Consider the following 26,009-nt stretch of genomic DNA (forward strand, 5'->3'; position numbering starts at 1 on the left):
TTCTTGCAAGTCAACACTTCTTCAAACACACTGGGGGAAATTGCAAAGCACTCTGGGAAGGCAGGTGATATATGACTTGAAAAGTTTTTGCTGTTTTCCCTTTTTATTAAACTTTCATGACGGTATGGTAATAGTCGGCTCGGGTCCTTGTAAAGCTGTCCCATGTGAAAATCAGATTTTGTACGTACAGTGAAACAGCATGTATAATTATTCATTGCCAGACTGAAGTTGAAGTGTCGCCAGTAAACGGGCAAAAGTGAAAATGAACACTTTATGGTTATTCGCAGCCAGCAATTATTCTCTGCATGTCTGCTTCTCGTCTCATTATTTTTAGCTCTACCTGCTTGCTAAAGGTCATATTGTTGTTCTCCCTTTTTTGCATAATGGGATGTTTTTATATTCAGTTAATTCTTGACTGTAATGTTTTCCTAATTGGACATGTTTGTTGTCTCTGATAAGAGAGAAGAAGTAGGAGTGACACTCATACACACAGGCTCAGACTTACTTCTTCTGTGATTGGTTCAGTTTTTTAATTTTACCCTGAGAGCAATGTACACCCACAGTCTAATCTGATGACCACTGAGCAGTTGGGTGTTAATGGTCTGGTTCAAAGGCATCACATGAGACTGCTCTTATCCCAATCAGAATTATTCTGCTGGTCCACAGGTGGAACTGTTAACCTTCTGCTCAAAAGGCCCCTTCTTGAGCCTTTAGGCCAGCACAGCCCACATATTCTATAATAAAACTGAAAACTGGAGCTGTCCATACACAGTGCATGTATTACATTACAATAAAGATATTATCTGTTGTTTCAGCAAATGCCTAAATGACATTTGTTTACGTTCAAATGACATCGCCCTCTAGTGGGCGTATGAATCGTGACACCATCAGGAGGACAGGAAGAAGTCAGCAGAACCCCAAAGTTGTGCTGGGTGAATGGAGTCAAAAAATGTTGGACTTTAACATGGACAGCTGCTGTTAATGTCCTGTTTCCTTGTTAGTGTCAGTGTTGGTTACTTTAAACCATGACATCCCTCACCTTAACCATGTGGTTGTGATTGTAACATTAACGATGAAGTTTTTTGTACTTCAACAAAGTAGTTCTGGTAACCCAAACTATGACCTTTACCTAAAACTAACCAAGTCTAACTAAACATTATAAAACTGTATTATTTTAAAATAAACTTTCAATATAACTTTGCAGTTGTAAGCTTGAGGCATTAAGTGTTCCTGTATGGGTTAAGCTAGATAAATCATATAACGATTCACTGGATTATCTGTTCTACAAGTCGGTTTCTTAGCTCATGAAAAGTTGACATTTTGCAGATACATTAGTTTCATAGGCCACAGATGATTCGCAATATGTAATGCTGTCTTTAAATGTACAGTATGTACATATGAGTGCATTTGCTGTATAAAATATCTTATTATAATTTAATACACACAGACATAAACATGCTTAATCCAGCTTTAACTTGCTCCTTATCTTTCAACAAATAAAACAGGAAAACAGGATACCTGCCAAGTTTTTCTGAAGCTTAGTTTTCACCTGATCTGACACAGGAGAATACACTTTATGTGCACTTCTTTATGCGTGAAAGAAAGAGTTTGCACACTTAATGTAGCCATTTGTGCTGGCCTTGTATAAGCACAGTGGCAAGCCCGGATTCCTGTTACTCTAAGTGGGAGTCTCCACTACCTCTTGACAAAGTCAACTATCCTCTGAACAGCTCAGCCTCTCTCGCAACCATTCAGCTCAATTACCACCGAGTAGGGATGGAACTATCACTGCTGGTGTCTCCTAATGGAGTCTGACAACTGCAGCCGCAGACCTCCAGTCAGATGGTGGAGCACACAGGAAGTGATCATATTTTCACGGGTTGAAAGCTCCCTGTTTGGTCTCTGTGTGAATACATAAACAAAGGCTGAGCTGCAGTAGGTGTCAGGCCCACACACATTCACCTGCGCATGCATATAAAAGCAGGCCTCATATCCTAGTCAGTCTAATTAAATGCTGTGTTTGATGATGAAAGTTGGGTTGTGATGAAAGGGTATGAGGTGTTCAGAGGTGCAGTGTGAATGCATCTGAAAACAGGATCTCTCCTCTGTTAATTAGAGCACAACAGGGAAGGATTAAGGGCCTGACACCTATGTCTGCTCAGTTTGATTTCACTGTCAGTGGTGGAAACTAACAAAATACATTTATTTAAATAATGTAAGTAAGTATGATTTTGAGGTACTTACAGTCAGCTACTTTAAACTACTTTGACCAAGTCACAGAGGAAAATAGTCCACTAAATGTATTTTGCAGTTATAGCTAGAAGTTATTTTTCCTGAATAGATTTTACATAAAAAAATTATGAATACATTGTGATTGTTATATCTAACTAGTGGCCCTCAGTGGGTTTGGCTTGTTGATTTTCGTTGCCACATTTCAGGTGTCTACATTTCCCCTCGGAACTTGGGAAACCAACAAAAGAGGCTAAATTATTAATCATTTCATGAAAATAGTATTAACCTTGTAACACTGAAATATCCACTTGCCTTATTTGTAATATTTGATAATGCTTCTGTCTTTTTCACGTAATACAGTGTTCCTACATCTTTTAGTAGTACTTTGATAAATGATCTTCCACCAACACTGGTGTGTGTCCTCTCTCTGTGACAGGAAAGTTTGATATCCACTGTTGCATAATACTGCATATTTCAAGTCGTATCACTACTATACCCAAGAGGAATCCTTCCTTTCATACATACTACATACATACAGTATCATCGCTATAATCAGTGACACATCTCATCATCAAAAATCACTTCATCCCTTAATCCAGCAGGCTTGTATGGAGATTGCTAACATTGCTCTCTGTGCCATTTCTCACTAATGACCTCATTCATATCCTGTGTGACTGTGGGTGTGTGTGTGTGTGTGTGTGTGTGCACGCGCATATTTGCATGTATGTGAGTGCCGTGTTTGATATCTTAATGCCTTTTGATGTTTAATTCACTAACAAGAATTGAAAGCCATGCAATCAGAGGAGGCACACATCAATTGAGGACATGTGTTTCAACAGGCAGGCCCCATACACACACCATCACTTCATGTAACACCAGTGAGCTTAAACACACTATAACATGTTTTAAAAAACAAAACAGAATGTGCATGAAACAATCACACAGCTGATTCCACTTTGAATATCAGTTCCCCCTCTGTATTTGCTGCCTGATTTACACCGTTTAAAGCTGACTCGAACATTATGAGGCTACAGTGGGATAGTTTGAAAGCGATAGCCCATTAAACATTGACAGGCTGCTGAAGGCGGAGAGAGAGAGAGATGTCTTCCAACTCATTTAATCAGTGATGGATAGTCAGTGCCAGTCAGGTGCCAGTCTCTCCCTTTACAGCCTGGTTGTGAAGACACAGATGAACCTAAACACAACAGACACAGTCATAGTTCTCATTCCGAGTCCCCTCTGATGCATGAAACGTTAGATAAAGAGAGACACGACATGATAATGAGCAGGTCATTGTGCTTTTGTTTTTATATCCGCAGTGGCACAAGCTTCCTTTGACTTCTGACAAGCTTTTTCTGTTATCCGCCTCTCTTGCCCTCCTTCCTCACATTCATTGTGTGTGCGGTTGTTTTCTCCTGTTGATATATCTCGTGTCAGTTCTGCCACTCTCTGTCCTCTGTCTTCTTTTCTTTTCTACTGAGTCACAGCTTCATTATTGTTTTTATCAGTGTCAGAAGACAGATTAGTTCCTACAAGTGACACCATTGATCTTGTGAAGCCAATTTCCAACCCGGGACTCGGATGGCAGCCAGTGTTTCTGTTTGAACAGCTCAGTGTGTACATGTACATCATTTGTCATGATGATTTGCCTCTTTGACATCAGTGGACCTGAGCGGTTACTTAATATTCTTTTGAAGACCAAAAAAACTAGATATTCTTTTTAACCATGGCAAAGCAGAATTATTTAAAATGCTGCACAGTTAGAATAATATTTGAGAAGATCTGTGACTTCAGATACATTTAGGCACCAGCTAAATAACTTTTGTGTTTTCCACTGGATGTTGTTCAATTACAATCCACCAGCTTCCACTGAACACGAATGTCAAAGGTGCTGGAGCTACAGTTCTTTTCAGTGTGCAGCTGTCCACCCAATGTGTCAACAAAGAAACTCATTGAGCATCTGTTTTTACATGCTGGGTCTATCTTTGAAAGAGCCGCCTGCGCCTCTCGGGCTTGGAATTGAGTACTGTGTGTATATTACGAACCTTAAAAGATAGTTAGTTATTGTTGGGAGAATATGTGAGTCTTTAACTACTTTAAACAAGGCTAAGTTAAGCCTTTGGTTAATAATAAATAAACTGCTGTAACAAACAAAAATCCCAAGCATTTTTTCTGATCGACAACCATGAAAGAGTCTGTGAAACAGTTGACAGCTTATCTCCAAATGCAAACAAGGTCTCTTATCTTATTGTTTTTGTGTTACAAATTTGACTTACATGATTTTTTTTTATGTTTGTAAGATTTCTCAGGGCCTTGAAATCCAGTATTATTTGCATGACATCATTCCATCTTAAAGTCTATGGGCTGAGTGGGAGAAACTCAAGTTTTTATGTGCAGTGGGCTGTACTTATGGGAGGCTAGAAAACATTTTTTGGCTTTTGTGCTTGGTGGGAAACTTTCATTCAACTGACTCGGTGCCATGTTTGAGCTCTTGTAAAACATTCATGGGTTAGTCATACAGTTCTAGGCCATTGTGTGTGAAATATCAATGATGTACCTTTAAAGAACAAGCAGCAGTCATCGATTTTTTTTTTTACAACTGTTAATATTTATTGAAGATGTTATAGATTAGAATTAAATATCCAGAGATGTTTTCTTTCTGTCAGCACAGCCTCATATGCATATCCACGGTGGTGCCAGCAGGTTTGGCGGGTGAAACTGTCAGTCCTCCCGCTGTGTGACTGACAGAGTTCGTCTCCACATTGTGGACATGAGCCTGTTCAGTGAGGCCCACGGTGGCTGGCTTGCGGGTTTGATGCCGCCCACTTGCACACCCACATGCAAAACTCGCACAAAAACAAACACATTCACACAGCTGAGTTATGTGGCTGACATCTATCTCCTGTTCTGTCCACGTGTCTCTGTTTGTCTCCAGATCCATTGTTATTTTCCATTGTTATTTTTTTTTAATTATTATTTTTTCACTTCTGACCATCAGACCATCATTGTCTCTCCTTTCACAACATTCAACAGCTTTTGTATCCCTGCCTTCATTCAGCTGCTTATGAACACTGTACAGACCTTCCTGCCTTTGTCCTGCTCATACTGACAAACAGATGCACACCATGCACACCGTTGAGTGCAAAACTGCCCCTCACCACTGCAGGCCAGACTGTGGCCTGCTCAGTCAAGGCTGTATGCGGTGTGTGTGGTGTGTGTGTGTGTGGTCAAGCCTGACATCACTAGTTGTTGTGGTCTCACACAGTCAGGAGAGAATAACTGAGAATCTCCTTGGCTATAAACATCCACACGCACGAACGTCTCATCGTCACGCAAGGTTTCTCCATGGTGTTCATTTCTTCATTAGTTTCCTTCTTTTTGGACTGTTTGCATAATTGTGATGCTTTTGCCTTTCATGTTTGTGCATGAAGAACATGCTCACACTTCACTTCATTAAGCCACAGAGTGATTTACTCTCTTCTTGTTTTCCTCCTTCCCTTCGCTGTTTGCTTTCTCTCCACTGATTTTCAGTCTATCACAGAGGTTTCTCTAACTCATCGTCACCATAGCAACTTTACAGTTGTTCGCTTTGTTCCCGCAAGCCCCTCATCCCAATGCAAACATGCACGCAGGGAAACACACAAGTACACAGTACGATGGTGGTCTTTTAATTTAATTGTAGTTTCAGTGTTTTTCTGTTTGTTGATGTTTTTGAGAGATTTAATTCCTCACAGTGATGTCTGGGGACCATTTTGTTATTATCCAGTGTGTGTTTGTGTTGTGCATAAATAGTTCCACAGACCGTCTGGTAAATCAACAAATAGAAAATAAATTCCCTGATGGAGGTTCACTGAATCAAATCACTAAACCAAATCAGCTCTCCAATCTGTTGTTTTGTTCTAAATTCTTAAAGGGAAACTTTGCCAACTTTCCACCAGTTTTGCATCTTTACAAATAGTATATGCAAATAAACAATGTTTAACATCCCCAAAAGACAGCTCACTAGCTACTTGTCACCTTGTTTTCAGAAAGGTATGTTAGTGTACTGTGTCGCTGTGATGTCAATACAAAAGTTTGTGACAGGGACGCCATTTTGTGCCTACTTGAAATTGGACAAGCAAAAACCAAGCACCACCCAACTCAAAGTACATCATCCACCAGCGAGAAGTGTCTCACAGTCCAGTGCAGTCCAATGCATTCTGGTTGTTCTAATTTTTCTATGTTTTGAACGAAAGAGAAAGTAAATGTGAATATAAACTTAACTTTTAATTGTTTACAAGATAACTCCACAAGGGACCTTTAAGTAGGGGGAGTTTGTGTGATTCCACGCTGATCATAAATTGGTATACTGGACCTTTAAGCAAATGGAGAAAAGCAATGTGTTGCATGAAGGTCGATCTGAAAGATCACCTGTTACTAATTAGCCCCAGACATGACTGACATCAGCCTCCTCACTCTTCCCCTGTCTTTTTAAAGTGATCATTTACAGTTAGTAATTAGATATTGTTAAATCAGGTATGCCTGTCAATGCCTGACTATAATTAGCAAAGACTTGTGTTTGACTCATGCCTTTACGCTCTCTGATCATTGGATTCCTCGTCTTCTTCTGCTTGACGTGGCCTCTTGTTATGCTCCAAGGAATTCGTGGCGGCATCATCTCGCCTCACTGGAACCAACTTCCCTCCTGGTTTTGCTTCTGCAGCTCTGTCTGTCAGTGTCCGCTAGCATGTTTGTGCAGCACAGCATGGGGTCCAGTATTAACATGGCTGAAAGGATGTTTGATAGATACAAGCCTAACAAGCTGGTTATAAATTTGATTTTTTTGGTGTGTCATGCTCCTCTTTTAGATGTTCAGATGTAATTTCTTTTAGCCAGTGCCTCAGCTCCATGACTAACCTGTTTTGGACCTTACACATTTGGCTGTCTGATGATTATTTGTGAGTCATGTATTAATGCATCTCATAACAGGCGTAGTTTCAACAACAATAAAGACTGCATAAGAGATATACACTTGCAAATTTAAAGGGGAACGCTCTGTGGTGTTTTATTTGTGCATGCACATTTACATGTGTATCTAAGTGAACTGACAAGACAAAAGCAAGGATGGGTTTACGTCAGTCCTCTCTCAGCGCTTCACCCATGGGTGGATTATTGAACAATGTTACCAAGCCCAGGGGTCCAAAGGGCCCTTAAGCCACAGTCTGTCACTGTAAGAGCATTTGTTTCAATGAGAAAGGGCTCAGTCATTCTTTTAAAAAAATGTCAATGCCATCATGACAACTTCAAACAGAGTGTTTTTGTAGGACATTTAGGCATTGTGCTCCATATTGACACCATCCCTCATGGGTCCTCTGACTCTGTTGGAAGAAATCGAAAATGTCTACAACTGTCTTCACTTGATTTTAATGTGGCAGCGTGGGCCTCGATGAAGGCTGCCAATAGCGCTGCCTCTTCAAGTGTTTGCACATTTAAATATTATGTATATTATAGTGCTTGATACATAATCAAAACAAAGACAGGAACAGGCTCAACTCAAAGCCTTTATGTTTAGGCTCTTGAAATCCTTTATGGTGCTACGGCAAACCATTGAGTTAAGGTATGTGAAGAGGAGCACTCACAAATGTTTGTTTCCTCTTTTGGCATAGCAGATTTGTGTGTGTTTATATATATTATGGTTTGTGTGTGTTTAGTGCAGTGTTACCTGCTTATGAGCTTACGCAGCTTGCCTTGTGACAGATACAAATTGGCCACTTCATTATGTCTGGGGCCTTGCAAACATTAAGACATCCTTTTTTAATTGCAGATAAATACTGCAAGAAAGAAAAGCTTGTGTGCCCTGCAGGTTAAAACAATGGCCCTGAGAAACCTAAGAGTCCTAAGAAACCTGCTTTTGGTTCAAATTTAATGGTATTTTTGTTGTTGGTTTTGTATGTCATAATCTCTTTGTGAGCAAAGGGACAGATAGTTTTAGGTCAGAAGAGGTGAGAAGGAGAGATGAAACAGAGTTGTGTGTGTGTGTTTGTGTGTCTGAGCAGTCATGTAGCTGTTGTTATAACGTGCATCTGTGCTTTTCCGGCCTTTTCCACCAACACAAAGCTCTGAGACGGCCTAAAGTGTGGAATAAATGCAAGCATGCATGTGTGCATTTATTCCAAACACACACACACACACATACATACATGCAGATGCCCAGGGCGCTGAACAGATTATGTCTTCACACCCAGCCTCTTTATGCAATGGGCTCCGCTGAGTTAAAGGCTCGGGATGACTGTGAGTGGAAGCCCTGCCATTTTAATTTTACCCATAGTTCCCAGGAAGAGGGGGAATATAGACAGAGAAGACAGCAGAGTAAAAGAGTGAAAGAACATAACACAAGAGAGACTGAGAAGAGAAGGCCTGCCATAAAAGTGAGATTCGTCCAGGGCTCGCTATCCAGAGACTTGGATTGGAAGGGAGTGAGGGAGATGGCTGATAAAGTCAAAGCAACAGACAGAAAAAGAGAGCGAGGAGATAGCATCTCCTCTGTTGCTGCCTGAGTCCCTGGTGTCTGTTGTTCTCTTTTAAGATAAATTCAGTGTTCCCACAATTGAGAAGTTGAAAAGAATCAGTGTTTATGCAGTAAAGAGGCGAACATTGTTTGCAGAAGGAGGAAAACCCAAGAGTGCAGGCTCAGGACACAAGGGGCATGACCACGACGCCATCTGTTTGTTATTTTTGTTTGTTGTTTGTTTTGTTTTGTGTTTTTTTTTTGTTGTTGTTGTTGTTTTTTTGGGGGGGAGGAGTTTTTTTGTTCTCAAGAAAAGCCTCCAGGAAAGGCCAGAGGAAAGGGCCAAAAATAGTCGAGCTTACCAAAAGGAGAACATGCTAATTAGTCTTTTCCAGAACCCTCACGCCACTGAATCACACCCCGACCACACAACAACCCCCTTTTCTTTCATGCACAGACTTCACGTCTCTGTTGCCATCTCGCTCTCCTTCTCATTCTGCCGTCACATCTTTTGCTTGATTTAGCGAGTTTGCGGTGAAAAAAAAGAGGCACTTTTCAACAATGTGGGCCCACTTACTCAGTCAGTGCCCTGTATAATTACACATGCAGCCTTTCTGACACATTTCAGCATGATGGAGGCAATGCTGGTAGGGGTTTACCCACCCTCATTTGCAGGGCTTTAATTACAGCTATGTTTGTTTTGTGGTGATTGTAGAAATTAGCTAACCTCAGCTATCACAATACTGACTAGAGAATATATGAATTGATTTCCAACAAATTAAAGTTTGTCATGCTTGATTAGCAGATCCCAGTGTAAATGAAAGATAAGTTTTTTTGTAATGTTATAAGATCAGTTTCTCTTCAATGGAATGGGGTTTCTTGGAAATCTTTTCGAGCATCAATCCCCAATTGCTCATTGGCTCAATTTTTACTTATCCTCAGTGCCAGATGTTCAGGCAGAGATAACCAGTTTCTCAGTTGTGCTGCTCGTGGCACCACACAATCGCTATACACTGTGTGTTTGTGCTTTAATAACATTCGAAAACTGAAACTGGGAGGATGCTGGGAAGGCTTCCAGCATAACAAGATGGAGAGAAGTGACACCAAGCACAAAAACACTCGAATCTTGCACATTCCCACGCACTGGTAACAGCCTGACATTTCCTTTCCATCTGGATCTTTCTCTCCGTCTTTCTTTACGTCAGTGTCATCAGTCGATGGTGGGATGGATACAATGCAGTTTATTCATTGTGTGATTTGCAAATCATACAACTAAAACTCAACTACCTATGGAATTTAAGTGAAGTGTGTTTAGTGTGTTAATGCGGAAGGAAAAGCAGGTATGTTTGGATGCACTTTGCAATCATTTATTCCATTAACCTCTCATTAAGCAGTAGAGTGATAAACATATGTTGTTAAATAAAGGTCCATTTATATTTCCTCTGACAGAAATTTTACATTTTTCAACAACTTTTCTTATAACACTATAGTTCAGCCTCAAGAGGTTCCAGCTGACTTCAAACTGTGCCTTCTGAATGTTTATTGGAGGACTTTGTGGCCTCTAGAGGTAAAGGAGTTATGTTTCACTTTTGCTTATTAGACGCAACAGAATATGAAATGTGTTCCAGTAAAAACAGAAGAGGAATGCTGTGCAGTTTATCAGCAGGACAGCTGATAAAGCTGTAAAAATAACCTATTTTAGGAAGTACAAAGATTTTGGAAATGTTTTTTCCATCTCCTGGACAACACAGGTGAATTTATGCAGGGTAGGAACCTGAGTAATACTTCACTTATTAAGGAGAATCAGATTGTAGCCACCACTTTTTCCCGACTCACATATCTCAACAACTATTGGATGGCTTTCCATGAAGTTCAGAGCAGGATGGAATGTGATCATTTTGGTATTTTCACATATGTCATCATCAAGTTAAATACACTGATTTACGACTAGATACACTATATACACAAAAGTATCCAGACACAGCTCTTCATGAGGCTGTTTTTCAGAGGCTGTGCTCGGCCCCTTACTTCCAGCGATGGGAAATCTTAATGCTTCAGCATATGAAGACATTCTAGACAATGCTATGCTTCCAACTTTGTGGCAACAGTTTGGGGAAGGTTCTTTTCTATTCCAGCATATGATCCATTGCAGCAAGGTCCATAGACAGGGATGATGATGATGATGATGGTTGGAAGAACTTGACTGGCCCACACAGATCCCTGAACTCAACCCCAGCGAACACCTTTGGGATTAACTGGAACAGAGATTGTGAGCCAGGCCTTTTGGTCCAACATCAGTGCCTGAACTCATAAATACTCTAGTGCATGAATGGGCAAAAATTCCCAGAGAAACACTTCAAAATCTTGTGGAAAGCTTTCCCAGAGGCATAGAAGCTGTTATGACTGCAAAGCTGTTGATATATTTAGAATGTGATATCATCAAAGTTGGTGTAATGGTCAAGTGTCCCAATACTTTTGTCTAAATATTGTACCAATTACTCTAACGACATGCCCGTCAAGGTCGGCCATTCTTTCTGCTCCTGCCAACATCAGCTTACTGATAATTTATGTCTCTGTTTATTTCCCAGGACCCCAGAAGCAAGCACAAGTTTAAGATCCACTCTTATGGCAGTCCCACCTTCTGTGACCACTGTGGCTCACTGCTGTACGGTCTCATCCACCAAGGGATGAAATGTGACAGTAAGAACACGTCCTCTATATGTCTGTGTGTGTGTGTGTGTGTGTGTGTGTGCATTTGTGCCCGTGTGAAGAATATGCTGCGCTGGTTTCCGTCCCACAGTAGAGCTGGCCCTAATGAGAACAGATGGGAATAGACCGGTACTGTACCTCACACACATCTGCAGAATTCAGTGCCCCGCCCTGCTCAGTCCTCTCTGCACTCCCATGCTTTCCACCCACACTCCTCTGATAACTCTTCCCATCTTTCTCTACATGTATGACTCCCAACCTGCACTGTATGTTTTTCACATTTTATTTCCTCTTTGCTTTCCCATTTTTCTTCTCTCTTTGCTCCCACACATGCTTCCTCCCTGTTTTACCCCTACATCGTTTCCCCATATTCTGTGACCCATGTCCCTCCTCATTTGTATCCCTCACTGTACCTCCTGTGTGTCTCCGCATAGTCTTCATCCATCTCCTTCGCTTCCTCTCTCCTCCTCTTACACTTTCCATCCATCTGTGGGTCTCTGGTGGCGGCCTCATCACAGATGGTAATGGGAGCACACCAGAACAAATTGATGCGGGGAGGCCATCGCCATTACGAGCCGCTTCCCCTGTCTCTCGTCTCTCCTTGCCTCCTCCCAGCGTGTCAGGCTGGCAAGGCTGCCGAGTGGAGGGGAGGAAGGGGGGAGAGAGAGAGAGAGCGGGAGAGATGGATGGCTGCATGGAGGAGGACAGAAAGAAGGAGTAGGAGGAGGACAGAAAGGGAGGAAAGGAGGAAGAGGTTAGAGGGAAAGTTAGAGGGCAGTAAGGGACAGAGGAGGAAACGAGGGAGAACAAATGTCCTCTCTTCCCTCTGGTCTTTCATCTGTTTGGATTTGTCAAAGTGTGTGTGTGCACATATGTGTGTGAGAACACAAGAAAGAAGACGAGCAAAACTCAAAGGCTATATAAAGGCTTTGTCTTTTGAGTGGTTAAGGGTGATGTTTTTCAAAATAAGACTTCATTTCAAATGAATCCTCTTGCTCTGTAAAATACTTTTCCTTATTTACTTAACTCTATGTACAGTGAAAAAACATAACTCTTTATAAACTTAACCTATCAATAACACAGGCAAACAAACTTTGTTTGGAATCAGGCTTGTGTCATAATTCAGCTCATTTCCTAAAATATCCAAGCTAGCAGGACACTTAGGAGGTTGCTTGTCTTCTGGATTGTGATCTCGCCTGCTCACAGTGATTACGTTTTCTTACGTTTATGTGGTGATGTGGTGATTACTTATTGATGTTTAAGTGCTACACAGCACTTTTGAGAGAATCAGTGGCTTTTTTGCTACAGCCTTTTCTCCTCTGTCTCCACTGAATCATATCCTAAAAAAAATCCTTCTGCACCATTGGGTCTGCACTCTTGCGTGCATCTGTTTGTGGGTTCAAAAGGAAGACATCAGTGAGTCAAGGAGTTAAAGACTCAGTCTTGATTTTGCACTCAGGCGGTTTCCTCCTTACATCGATGCATTTTTAGAGGTCCAATAAAAATCTTCCGTATGGCTAAAATTTTGTTCACTTTAATATTTTGACTCCTACTGACAAACCTGAGAACAAAACTGGTTTATCAGGTGATTCAGAAATGCTCTTAAGGCTGAGGTTGGTGAGTTGGCTGCAATACAGAAGCAAAGATGACCAAACACCCTCTGAGACATGTTAGAATGACTGTACAATATATCATCAGGTCAGGATGAATAATATGTTATCTGATGCAATATGTGTAATTCACAACAGGGTCACATTAGCTCGCAGCTGCTGCAGGGCCACATTTGATCTTTTTTTGCATTCCTCATGGATGCAAACAACAACAAGAATGCAGCTGAAATTAATTTTATTTGCAGTCGCTTTCTACATATGTTCGTTGTTTGCATTAAATAGCCTCCTCCTTCATTACATTAACTCAGCACAGCTCCTGCAAAATGTTGCTCTGCGCTCACTCATTTGTTTGGTTTCATTACGGTATCTGTAGTAAAAAGAGTCATTCAGGTTGCCTGTCCCCACCACATTGCACCACATTTACTCTTCTTGTGCGTTTTCTTCCAAATCAGAGCATTTTCCACTCAGTTGTCTATCACAAATTGCATGAAGCTTTTTGAATTCGGTATAATGTGGAATTAGTCACACTTATCCTAACCTGTCTTCTCTGTATATGCATGACTCACCCTCAAAATAAGGAAACGGGCACATTTCACTCTTAACATGAAACAGTTAAAAAAGACGAAGAAGAAGTCCTCCATACAGGTAAACCCAGCTCTCTGCTTTTTGTCTCTTTCTAGCCTGTGATATGAACGTGCACAAGCAGTGTGTGGTCAACGTGCCAAGCCTGTGTGGGACGGACCACACGGAGCGTCGGGGTCGGCTCTTCCTCAAGATCGAGGTCAACATGGACAGGCTACACGTCACAGGTTGGTCTTTTTCTCAGTCAGTGTGTAGTTTTGTGTCGTGTGTCACTTGAGGCTGCTGAGTTTCAGGGTTACGTGAGCAAGAGACTCCCTGATGTGAGTGTGAGTGGTTGGTTTTCAGACCACTGAAAGAAATCTCTGCCTTTATTCATATTCATGTCTTTTAGCTATTATGATTGACTTAGACTGGTGTTTATGAACTATTCAGAAAAATGTATCTATTCTGCCTCTAGCTGACCGGCCTCATGCTGTCACTCACTCGTTCAGTCAGGGGAAACTGAATGGATGTTGAGGAACAATTACTTAGCATGCCGCTTCAACCTCCACTTTTATTATGCTGAATATATTATTTCACACTAGCCAAGACTTTTTCTGCCACCAAATGATGTTAAATGATGGTAAAATGTGAGACAAACTCTCTGAAAAATTGTCACAGTTTGAACCAAAAGATTCGCTTCAAATTTTAAAGTCTTGAAACATCAGTTCAGCAACTTATTCCATTTGTTCTGGGATTTAACAGGAAGTTAGCAGCTCAGCCAGAAATTACTGCAAGCTGCATCCGATAACGTCCGATAACGAGGTCTGTGGGGAATTTGCAGCGACAAGGAGTGCTGCACGAAAAGAAAAATGCAAGACCGGTTTTTAAAAACAACAAAATTTCCATGCATAGACACTTTGCTTTACCTGAAACATCAGGAAAAACAGAACCTCATTTGACTCTATAGCCAAATTAAAATAGAAATCTAACTTCAAAACAAAATATTTACAAAGAACACTTGTGTGTCAGCACAAAAATGAAAATATGAAGTGGCTGCCTTAATAACCCGCGTGTGTGTGTTTACACAGTCACATTGTGAGGACACACCTTACTTGTTGGGACAAAATGCAAGTCCCCACAGCGTAAATCATTAAATATTAGGATAATTTACTTTAAGGTTATGTTGCGGTCAGAGTCAGGATTAGGCAAGTACTGTTTATTGTTATTGTTAGGTGGTGGTTAAACTTCCAGGAAATTAATGTTAGTCTATGTAATATCCTCAAAAGTGATGGAAATGCAACCGTGTGTGTGTGTGTGTATTCCCAACACCTCCAAATTGTCCCGTCAGTCAAGAGCAACACCTGGAGTGAACGACTCTACAGTGTTAAAACCCCTTTGGCAGGGAGAGAAATGACTGCTGGGCCACTTCCACAACCTCTCTCTCTCTCTCTCTCTCTCTCTCTCTCTCTCTCTCTCTCTCTCTGTCTCTCTCTCACACACACACACACACACAGAAACATGGTGAGACAGTGGTGGTCGGGGAATATGAGTGCTGAGGCCAATAAAGCGTTTTCAACTCAGCGGGGATCAGACAGGAATAACCTCCAGCTACAGCAGAAACAGAGTGGCAGATGTGATTGACTTGGAAATAAATTGCTTTCATAAAAAAGGATGTGTTTGTTTGTTTGTTTGTGGTTTTCCAGGTGGACAGAAATACAGAAAGACAGAAAGTTGCATTCACAGTAGCCTTAACACGATTTGTTTGCTCTGCTTGTATTGCTTTTCAGTTCATTATGTTGCAGTCTTTATTGTTCTCCGCGCTGTACACAACATCCCGCTCTTTTGTCTGTTGTACTGCTGAGCAAGGTCTGTGATTTGACAACCACCGTCGGCAAGAACTGGGAAATGAGCCAGAGTATTTAGAGTGATTACAGCGGGGGTCTCGTTGGTTACCTCATTCTTTTCCAATTCGGCGAAATGGACACCGAACTGGTTCACATTCGTGGAAAGAGTGGGAGAAACGGGTGTTACCATGCTAAAGTGATTTGTTTTCTCTTCATGTTGTCCTCCATTTCATGCACACACACACACAAAAACACCCACTACAATTCCAGTGTGTGGTAAAGCATTGTGGCAGCTTCCCACTGTGTCAACTTCACGTAAAAGTGTGGCATCTATATGGCATTTTTGCTTGATAAGCAACTTGATCCAGAGGATCCACAGGATGCTGATGAGTTTGAAAGGATAGGAAGGTGGAATTGAACTAATGACTAAACACTGTGACTGACAGTATGCACGAGGAAGAAAGTGGAAAGATCAATGCTGAGAACAGTCCAGGAGGGAGACGAGGCAGAGGAGGAATATGTTCTGCAGTGTTTTGCTTTGAGTTTAAAGATGGGCTTTTTTTTCCTCTCTAATGGCTGCGGTCTGAACACTGAAGCCTCAGCTTGTTCTGTGGCTCTCGCAGACAAGCGGTGAGCCTTTGTGGTTCGCCACACTGATGTGAACTTGATTAAATCTTTCCAGCAAAGAAAATATACACATCTCCCAGTCTCTCTCTCTCTCTCTCTCTTTCTCTCCCTTTATTTTCCCTCTATCTCTGTTCTCTCCATTGCATCTTCCAGTATTGACATTTCCTGTTATCATCTCCTACCTGTTCCTCTGAGACCTCAGCATGTCTCCCACTGCTCTCATCATCCATTTTCCCCCCTCTGCATCTGCTGAGCTTCCGTCCAGTCATTCAGTTGTTCTTTTCTTCCTCAAAAAGGCCACAACATTTGCTACCATCCTCTCTTTTTCAACCTTAACCTCAGTTAAGTGACTTGCTCTTTCCTTTCAGGCTCTAACATTTCATTCCTTCCTTAGAATTCTTCATCTGCATCCTCTTTCTCTTGTGCTCTTCCCTCACATTGCTTGAAATGTTTGTCCATATGCCATCTTTCCTTTTCTTTTTTTCCCACTTGATGACCTCCTTTATCCTTCTCTTACCTTTCTCCCTGATCGACATCTCTTCGAGCAAAAGTAATGTATGTAATCTGGGGGCATGAGCAGAAATTTATTCTGCAGAGTGAAGGAAAGATAAATGTGCAAATGTCCCTCCATGGCCTGGCTAGATGGATACATTCAAAAACACATTCATAGGGTATCTGAGGATTGAGCCAAAGTGAGCACACAGTGGTTTACTCAGGTTGAGGTTTCCTACTGCTGACATGCTCGCCTCAGGTCTAAAGCACAGTTGAACAAGAGTTTCTTTCTTCCAGTGACACAACACACATAGTGCCATCAGGCCTGTCGCACAAATGAATGCTGAATATCTAATATTAGTTCATACTGTTCATACTGTATCTGAATTTTTATCATATACATCAGTAATAGTTCATTTTAATCATTATATGAGCAGTAAATGTTACACCACTACAGTAGATGGTGTGAAGCAAAAATAAGGATAATGTTTGAATGCATTTGCCAACAACTTTCACTTGTCCTGTGAGGAATAAACAGATATTGAACAATCAAATGTGATTATATAATCATATCACAGTAATATGTTTATTTTTATTTATTTATTTTTTTAATCCCAACACTAGTCCTGTTTCTAAGGTCAAGAATCTTAACTTGTCTTCATGAGCTTTTAACACGGTCAGAAATATTTTCAGTGCGGGTAATTTGTCAAAAAAAACCTTAATGCACCTGTCATGTCTCATTGAAGAGTGTCCATCTGATTGTTGGCACTTAATTGAATTTCTTAATTGTTCTTTCTTAAGACCACCATACACAGAAATAGAAATCTTAAGGTCATTCTGGTTCATCTTTTTCTTCTTCTTCTTCTGCTCTATGTATGTGTGTGTGTGTGTGTGTGTGTGTGTGACGTCTGCATTCAGATCCCTGGCAGCGCACTGCAGGGATCCATCCAGCTCCCGTTCGGCCGTGCAGCTTTCCCCCAGATTATCAGGCATTCATTGGTCGCACATGGCATTGTTATGCAACAACACATTTGAATTTCAAAGCCTTTTCGGGAGATTACACTGTCGGCCCACCGCAGCCCCACACGCACCCGCCTTGGTATCCAAATGAGATGTCATTTTTAGCTGTGGCATATTTTTACTAAGCAGACGTTCGATTCAGATTCAGAAGATAATGTCAGCGTGGATGTGTGTTTCATCTGCTTTGTCTGTTCCACTTTCTGTTTATGCTTCCAAAGAATATCATGAAAATATCAGAGGAAATGGTTGACTGTCTTTGGGGGTGAAATTGCGCAGAACAAAGTTGTTTTCATTTTCTTATGTATGGTGTTAAGTTCAGGGAATAACTCTCTCACTCAGCACTTCAGAGACGCAGATATATATTTATTTTGGGGGAAGAAAGAACTCGAACTTGACTCATAATCTCTACAAAGGGTCCAGGCTCTAAAGGTGTCGCTGCACTTTCTACTTGTGCTTTTGTTGGTACTTTTGTAGAAGCGTAACATTTCACCTCGTCATGCTCTTGAGGGAGGATGGTTGCAAGGCAGCAGCAGAGTGGACGTTTGCTCAGAGTTTCTTCCTCTAGTCAACAGCAGCCTCGTTTCAGAGACGGTGGCCTGGCAAAGTCTCTAATCGAGTTTACAGACACATAATGTGCTTTTTATGTCTGTATATAAGTGACAGAGACTAAACACACGCTCTCTCTAATTTTATTGGTAACTGCCTCACAAGGAGCGAGGGGAGGGGAGGATACAGAAGGCGAGCAGCTCTTGTTGTATCTAAGCAACAACAGACAGCAGAGATGGTCCTTGATCACTGCTGATGATGATGTTTCATTGTGTTTGTTGTGTGTCCTGTGTATGTGTGTGTGTGTGAGAGAGAGAGAGACTACACGTGCACAAATGTGTTTACTTTGTATGTAACTTGCACACACACACACACACACTTCTCTCCATTGTCATTTTTTCCCACATTTTTGCTTTTTTTTGTGTCTGTGTGCTTGTCTCATTAGTGTGTTTACAGCCTACAACTGAAGTTGCTTTAGCGTTGTTTGGCGCCAGCGTTGCCATGGAAGTGACTGATGCCTTTAACGCAGCCAGCAGTGGGGAGGATTTAGATGAGGACGTGGGATGCTGAGATTTTCCTTCTGCTCCTCGTACTTTCTTTCACTGTGTGTGTGAAACGGTATTAGTGAGCGTGTGTGTGTGTGTGTGTGTGTTGGGGGGGGTGAGTGAGAGACAGAGAGAAAGAGGGAGAGACAAACAGACGGGGAGGAGGGGGAGATTATTGTCACTGAGAATTTTTATTGGATGTGGAGTGAACTATGAGGTTGGAGCAACACATTCATTAACAAGGTAAAAGCTTCTGACACTTCTGGCTTTTTGTGACAGATCCTCAACCCACAATGAGAGATCTACACTGCCCTCTACTGCATGAAACTAGAAGAGCATTAAAAAAGTGAGGTTGACAAGAAACATTAAAATATCACTACCTCATTGTCCTTCACTTTTTTTTTAAACCTTGTTGCTGCTCTTTTCATTCACGTTTCTGCCATAAATCTTTTCTCCATCTCTTTTTCTCTTCTTGCTTTTCTCTGCATGCATTGGTGAAGTTCTTATAAAGGAGCGTATGAATGATGAAGAACATGTAGAGCTCGTTCTTCTGTTTTCAGAATAAGCCATAAGCAAGAAACACAACTAATTACATTACTGATTAATCTGATGTTTAGTATCTTTACTTATGTATCTTTATTGATTTGGTCTGTAAAATGTCAGAAAACAAGATGACAAAGACCAAGAGTCAAAAACATGGAGATAACAGTTTCCATCACACAAGCCTGAGAAAGCCAACAATTATTTACCAACTGGACATTCTGGACATTTTTTGTCTTGATGATCATCGAGATAATTTCTGTTTATCTTTGTCTGTTGATAAATGATTAATCAACTAGTGGTTTTAGCTTCAATCCAGGAAACACAAAGCTTAATTTGTCTTTCTGTTTCATCATTGTTTTGTCCCACGTGTGAGTTTAATCCCTGAAGGAGCAACATGCCTTACAAACATTACCGTCACATGAAAATCAGCAAAATAAATCTGATCAAATCTTGCAAAGACAGAAGTAAACCAGCCGCAGTGGCTCTAGATGACTTTGCGTTTTTCTAATGTTTCACATCTGCTTTTGTATTCAGCCCTTGAATATTTATGCTTTGGAGCGAAAATACATTACCACTGTTTTAATGAAGAATCTCAGTGAACATGTCCTCGTGTGAAAGTTCACACTGACTCTCTGAAGCACTCAGATTACAGTCTTTTTGTCTGCCGCACTGTGTCTGATTACATTTAAATATGCAGAGTATGGAGGTTGGAGCCGGTGAGCGCTCAGAGGATCAGTGTGATCCTGTTTCTGCTCTCCTTCTGTCATACTTTTGTCGTGTCTTAGTCTTCACTCTCGGGAAGATTGATTCTCTCTGTTCTGTAGCACACTGTTTGTTTTTCTTTCTTTCTTCTTTTTTGCATGCTGTATGTGCCTGTCCTGTGGCTCACAGTTGTTAGGTGTGTTCACATGATCTTTCTAAGTGGGGCACTGCTGGAGTCGGCCCATTGGCCACTTACTGTAGATGTTGTCGCATGCTCTCGCCACCACGTTCCCCTACTCCTGTTGCTATGTAACGGCCCTCTTTTTTTTTTTTTTTTCCTTCACCCTTCAGTTATCACACAGGGAAACGTCACGCCTCCCTCACATTACCTGCCCACCTATTACCTAACCGTGTTCACAAATGACAGTAAGAGAGAGTACGCTACAAGAAACGCACCCACTGCCTCCGCTGAGGGAGAGTCGGTTATTATCACCTGCCTTGTTTACTTGTTTTACAGCAGATTGTGTGAGACAGACTTTTAGGCGAGTAGTATCCCTTGTTTTTGTTGGGTTTTACGTTTGCGTGCGGCCTGACACCCACCAGTGTTATAATCCAGTTGGTGCTGTTTCACACTGTCAACTTGAAGGGAATTTCGAGAATATGTTTTGGTTTGCAGCACCTGTTATCAGAGCATGTGGTGTCTGATTTGATGAGCCATAAAGCTGAGTAACTGAGCACAGGAACATTCAGTCTCTCTGTGTATCTGTTATATACAGTCAAGAATTATATGTAAATTTCAATTTCAATAAATTTCTTCTTCTTTTTGATACCACAGTGATTGCATAATACCTGATTTTCATACTATACTTTTTTCAATAGCTTCCTTTGAGAAACATAAAACAAAAACATTTTTTACCTCAACCGTTTTTTTTCTTTTCACAAAATAGTGTTGCACCTTAGTGATTCAAAATAATGATTTAAATCAGTGTGTCTGTTGAAAGGAGACTTCAGATCTGACCAGTACCCAGCATGTATTTATCTGTACCAGAGAGAAGTTCCCAGGTCATCATCTGAAATACATTTTTACTTCCCAGTGTGCTTACCAGACATCCTTTGTTTTAATTTTTTTATTTTATTTTATTTTATTTATTTATTTTGCCTGCTTAAACTGTGAGTGAGATGAATAATCAAAGCCACATTAGATTGTACAGAGAGGTAATTTTGCCACAGTTGAAGATCATTTGCTGTCCGTCGTCGGAGTGATTTGCAGTGACTCACATTGCCCATTTTAACTCCTGAGTCAGTGTGGAGTCACTAATCTGGCTTGGGACTCGAACATAGTTACATTTTCTCTCTCTGTCTCCCTTTTTTCTAGTGGGTGAGGCCCGGAACCTGATTCCTATGGATCCAAATGGTTTATCAGACCCCTATGTTAAACTCAAGCTCACCCCCGACCCAAAGAATGAGACCAAACAGAAGACCAGGACCATCCGTTCCTCTCTCAACCCCTGCTGGAATGAGTCCTTCACCTTGTGAGTCTGCCTATGTCTCTATTGTCGTGCCTTTGTATACGTTCAACAAGTAACAAGCATTTTACAGATACAGTTCAAGATTACGTAGCTCGTAACAATCAAATCAGGGAAAATAGAATGAAGGACCTCTGTCGTCACATCTTTCTACTTTGTCCCCTTTTGTGTACATATTCAGTAAGCTGAAAGCATCAGATAAGGACCGCCGTCTGTCCGTTGAGGTGTGGGATTGGGACCGAACCACTCGAAACGACTTCATGGGCTCCATGTCGTTTGGAGTGTCCGAGCTGATCAAAGCTCCGCACTGTGGATGGTCAGTGATATCAGTATTATTCTAGTTATTATGCAACAGCTGTGAAGTTTCAGATTCTCTGAAACCTTTGTTCTGTGTGAGCGGTTCTTGTCATTCTTTAAATACAGCTCAGTGAAGCTAGGTGTCTCTTCACATTCATATAAAGGTCTTTAAAGATTTGAAGACTACTTTTAACACAGCTAACTACCTTTAAAAGAAGTTTAAAAAAAAAAAACAACAACAGCAAAACATTAACAGTAATTAATTGATGGTTTTCAATAGCAAAGTTTTATTTTACACGTAGAGAAAAAGCCTCACTTTTCTCTTTGCAGCCCATTTGTTCACTTGACGCCTGTACCGGCCACAATAACAGCAGCACATCGTGCGTAAAACAGACATAAACACTGCTGGCCAAAGCCAACTCCATTCACTCTGACAAACAGCACCCGCTGACGTCACTTCCCCATGTGTCCGCCTGCTTTGTCTCACACTGATAAACACACACTCACAGAGATGTTAAAGCCACTCTTCCATGTTAGCATACCTGCCGTCGCGTAGCCTAAACCGAGCCTGATCGACTGCTGCTTTGAACACAGTCAGAAGCTCGAGGAAATACCTGCGCATTGGCATCAGCAGCTCGGAAACTACTACAGTCAAGTCAAGTCAGTTTTATTTATATAGCAGAGCAACACAACTCCCTGTTTGCCTCAGAGGCCTTTACAAACTGTACAGCATACCACGCTGTCTGTCTTTATATCCTCCATTCAGACAAGAAAAAACTCCCCTCAGAAACAACCCTTTAACAGGGAAAAATTGTAAGAAACACAATATATGCAAAGTTTGACTGCAAAAATACATGTATGTGTAGATTGTAAAACATAAGTGAAGAGTTTGCATCCTGCAGAATGTTGAGCAGCTTCAATCAGTCGTCTGATCGGCAGGCCATGAGTCATAGTCGGTGCGTCTTGGTACGTTTATCGTGCTTTGTGTTTCAGGTCATTAGACCTAAGTGGCTGAGAGGTTGTGTACGTTAGAAAGAGAGTTTACGTTTCTCCATCTTTCTTCTCTCTCAGGTACAAGTTGCTGAATCAGGAGGAGGGAGAGTATTACAACGTTCCCATCCCCGAGGTGGACGATGTCAACCTGGAGCTCCGACAGAAGTTCGAGGTGAGGACAGGGAGGGAGCTTGACCCCGGGTTGTGAATTTTTAACATTCAATATAAACGGTAGCAATTTTTCTTTGTCACTCGCTTCAACGAAAAGTGTTCCTCTCTCCTGTCACCATGGTAACCTCATCCATGTTACCGCTTGTGCTTTTCACCCCGTGTGCCGGAGAGGGAGATCACTTTCTCCTGGCATTAAAAGTGAATGCTCTTTCTTTTAAAAAGGAAAATCCCAGACAGAGCACAAGTTTTTCAGAAAGTCCAGTCATAACTTAAACGCCTCAAGAGCAGTTACCTGGAGGTCCAATGAAGATTAGCACTAAAGTCAGCTGAGTTGATTCAAGGTTCAATCTACAACAACAACATGAATACCTTTCTTAAATACTGTATCCCTGTGCACCACTGGTTTTGTGTACATGACTTGGAAAAACACATTCGAGAAGAAACCCAGAAAGGCTTCGTGTAGTTGTCAAACTACAGAGTAAAGCTGTTCTTTCAATCAGCTTTTGAGTCTGAATTTTGTTAAGAAAGAAAACCACATTCAGAAATCAAAAAAGTACCCTTGTTTGCTTTCAAAAGGGTTGGGCCCTGTTGAACACGTGATAATTGCATTTTGTAATGAGGCGGATCTAAATCATGTGAAAACACTGATATGCAGCTAACTGTCACTCCCCAGCGTTTGGTCTGTTTACTGCAAGCTTCAGTCAGTGAGATCCTGTTCCACCTTACCTCTTCACATTTATATTACTAACATGCAGGTACAGAAAAAGTAGGCTGCCATGTTAAACATTTGGATGTAAACAAGTGCAAAGATGTGAGAGAGCTGAGGTGGCATTGCAGCTGTTCTTACTGTATACTGAGTGTAGAGCAGCCCTCAAGACTCCGAGCCTTGTTGTTTTTAATTTTTTTTCCACCCCTCTCCGCATTGTACAATGCTGACCTTGACTTCCATGCGAGGCTAGCGTCTTCACACGACTGTGCGGTTGCCGTGGAAACTGGCCGTGAGCCGCAGAGATGCAACCAGATGTGACAGAAAAAGGATTTATTCCGTTTTCTAGTCATGCCTCTCGTCCTCTTGATGGTTCGTTGATGGTGAAACAGATACAGAAATAATGACTCATCATTCCGCTTCTGTACTCACTTTCTCTTTTCTGGCAAAGACACACATGCACACACCAGCCAACCTTTTGCCACACTAATAAGTGAGTTTCTCCTTTCTTCTAGGCCTGCCAGTTAAATATCCACTGTCTCAAGGTAGTTCTTCTGCCTGCTCCGTCTCTTTTCCTCTCACTGCCAGCTTGCTTCGCACTCACTTTACTTACTGTTTTATTGTGATTGTTTGTGGATCTCTGTTGGGTTTCCACAAATTAATCTGATTTACTAACAAAGGCTCTCAACAGCACATAGCTGACCCAGCCCATTTTAACTGCTGTTATACACATATTAAATTTACATGTTTGTAATTCTCTAACTCCTTTCACACACTCATACATTAACTTCCTCCTCCTTTCAGTCTCGCATTGCTTAAACATAAAACCAAAGGGAACTTCACATCATATTAATTTTAAATAACAACTCAGTCATACGTTTTGAGGGTTTTGCAGCACATGCAGCGAAGGTCACAGAAGCAAAGTTTGACATTTGCGGCAAATTCGTGTTTGGCTGTACAGCATAAGCATGAAAGCAGCTGGTGTTCACCCAGTGCAAACTGCGAGCAAAATGCGACACCCTCAAAGTCGTTTCTGCAATATAACAGCTTTAACAGGGGCTATGTACTCTCTATCCCGCACACAACCACCAGACAGCGTTGTTGTTAGTAAATGTGTTCCTCACCACTATCAGTGCACCGATGTTGGCCAAGAGAGCCTCACGTCTGCTCCTCATTGGCCGACAGTGTGGTCCACCATCTGCCCTCTACTAGTCTGCCTTTGGTTCAGACTATAGAAGGCTGTTAGGACATGAAGCATGGATGGACACTCACTTATGCACAGTGTCTGTATGAATGGTTGCACACAGGCAGGTTCTTGGGAGTGAATGCCAAATCTCTCCACGTGGTGGCAGTGTTATATTTAGTTTAAGACTGGCTGCATTGTTTGTGTTTGAATACAACTTTGTGTGGCCACTCTGATGTTCCAAACCTTTGCTTGTGTTCAAACAGGTAGATGTGGGTTTTGTTTTTTTTTTTTGTTTGTTTTTTTAACTGTTGTTGTCTCATTTTTATACAGACACATTATCCATGTTGTCTTGTATTTTGACAATCAGCATGTCTGTGCAAAATCAGGGTGATGATAGAGCAACTATTTCAAGCTGCAGTAAACAAAATAAGCACAGGATCACCACATTATTCACCACATTATGTTATTGTTTGCTGAAAATAAAACTTAACTGCATGATAAAATCAACAGCAGTGCTTTATTAAATTTTTATGTGTAGTATTGACATGCAGAGACCAGACCAGACCAGTTCTGTCCTTGATCTGCCTCCTGTAGCTACGTTCAAGTAATGTTTTAAGTCGTGGTGTTTTTTTGCTTGTGATTCCTGAAAATGCAGTAATGTGAGCTTGACTTACGTAAAACCAGAAAGCCATTTTTCTTTTCTGTTTTTTGGCATTTGAAGGATTTTTAGGAGTATGAGGAGATGGAAATCAACTTCTTATCTTGTGATTTACAAGAATAAAGCAAAAATTAGAGAAAATCCAGGAAAAATAAGTTACATTTTCCTTTTAATCTCTTTGTGTCCCATCAAAATTTTCTTGTGTCCTCTCTGATGAGTTGTGACCCGTGGGTGAGGAACTGCTAGTTTAAGTTGTAAACCATAGCCAAACCACAACTGTTGATTAATGTATGATTAATTTTAAATCATAAATTAATAATATAAAATTTGTGTCCCCATTACTGTAAGATGTTGATGACATATAAAAATCACTCTCCCCCACATTATTTGCTGTGTAACCACACCCAACAAACCTAGCAAAGGTTCTGCTTTTAATTAGCCCAAAGTATGCACGTAGCTACTTAATCGCTGTCAAATATGCGACAGTTACTATGTTGAGTGTATTACCAAATTGAAAGAAAAGAAGAGAAATGGCTGGCCTGGCAACAGCC

The 26,009-nt window shown here is 41.2% G+C and overlaps 1 protein-coding gene across 2 annotated transcripts in view; it reads left to right on the top strand.

Moving 5' to 3' along the window:
- The window catches only part of prkcab (protein kinase C, alpha, b), a 94,007-nt gene that overhangs the window by 55,829 nt on the left and 12,169 nt on the right, over positions 1–26,009 (top strand). Inside the window, exons 4-9 of one of the 2 annotated variants that reach the window (XM_046414600.1) lie at positions 11,308–11,419; positions 13,719–13,847; positions 21,297–21,453; positions 21,629–21,763; positions 22,816–22,909; positions 24,130–24,159. In XM_046414600.1, the coding sequence (XP_046270556.1) occupies positions 11,308–11,419; positions 13,719–13,847; positions 21,297–21,453; positions 21,629–21,763; positions 22,816–22,909; positions 24,130–24,159 (657 nt within the window). The remainder of the gene's footprint in view (positions 1–11,307; positions 11,420–13,718; positions 13,848–21,296; positions 21,454–21,628; positions 21,764–22,815; positions 22,910–24,129; positions 24,160–26,009) is intronic. The other variant, XM_046414601.1, reaches the window with a different exon arrangement.

The sequence above is a fragment of the Scatophagus argus genome, chromosome 16, assembly GCF_020382885.2.
Source record: "Scatophagus argus isolate fScaArg1 chromosome 16, fScaArg1.pri, whole genome shotgun sequence".
Taxonomy (NCBI): Eukaryota; Metazoa; Chordata; class Actinopteri; family Scatophagidae; genus Scatophagus; species Scatophagus argus.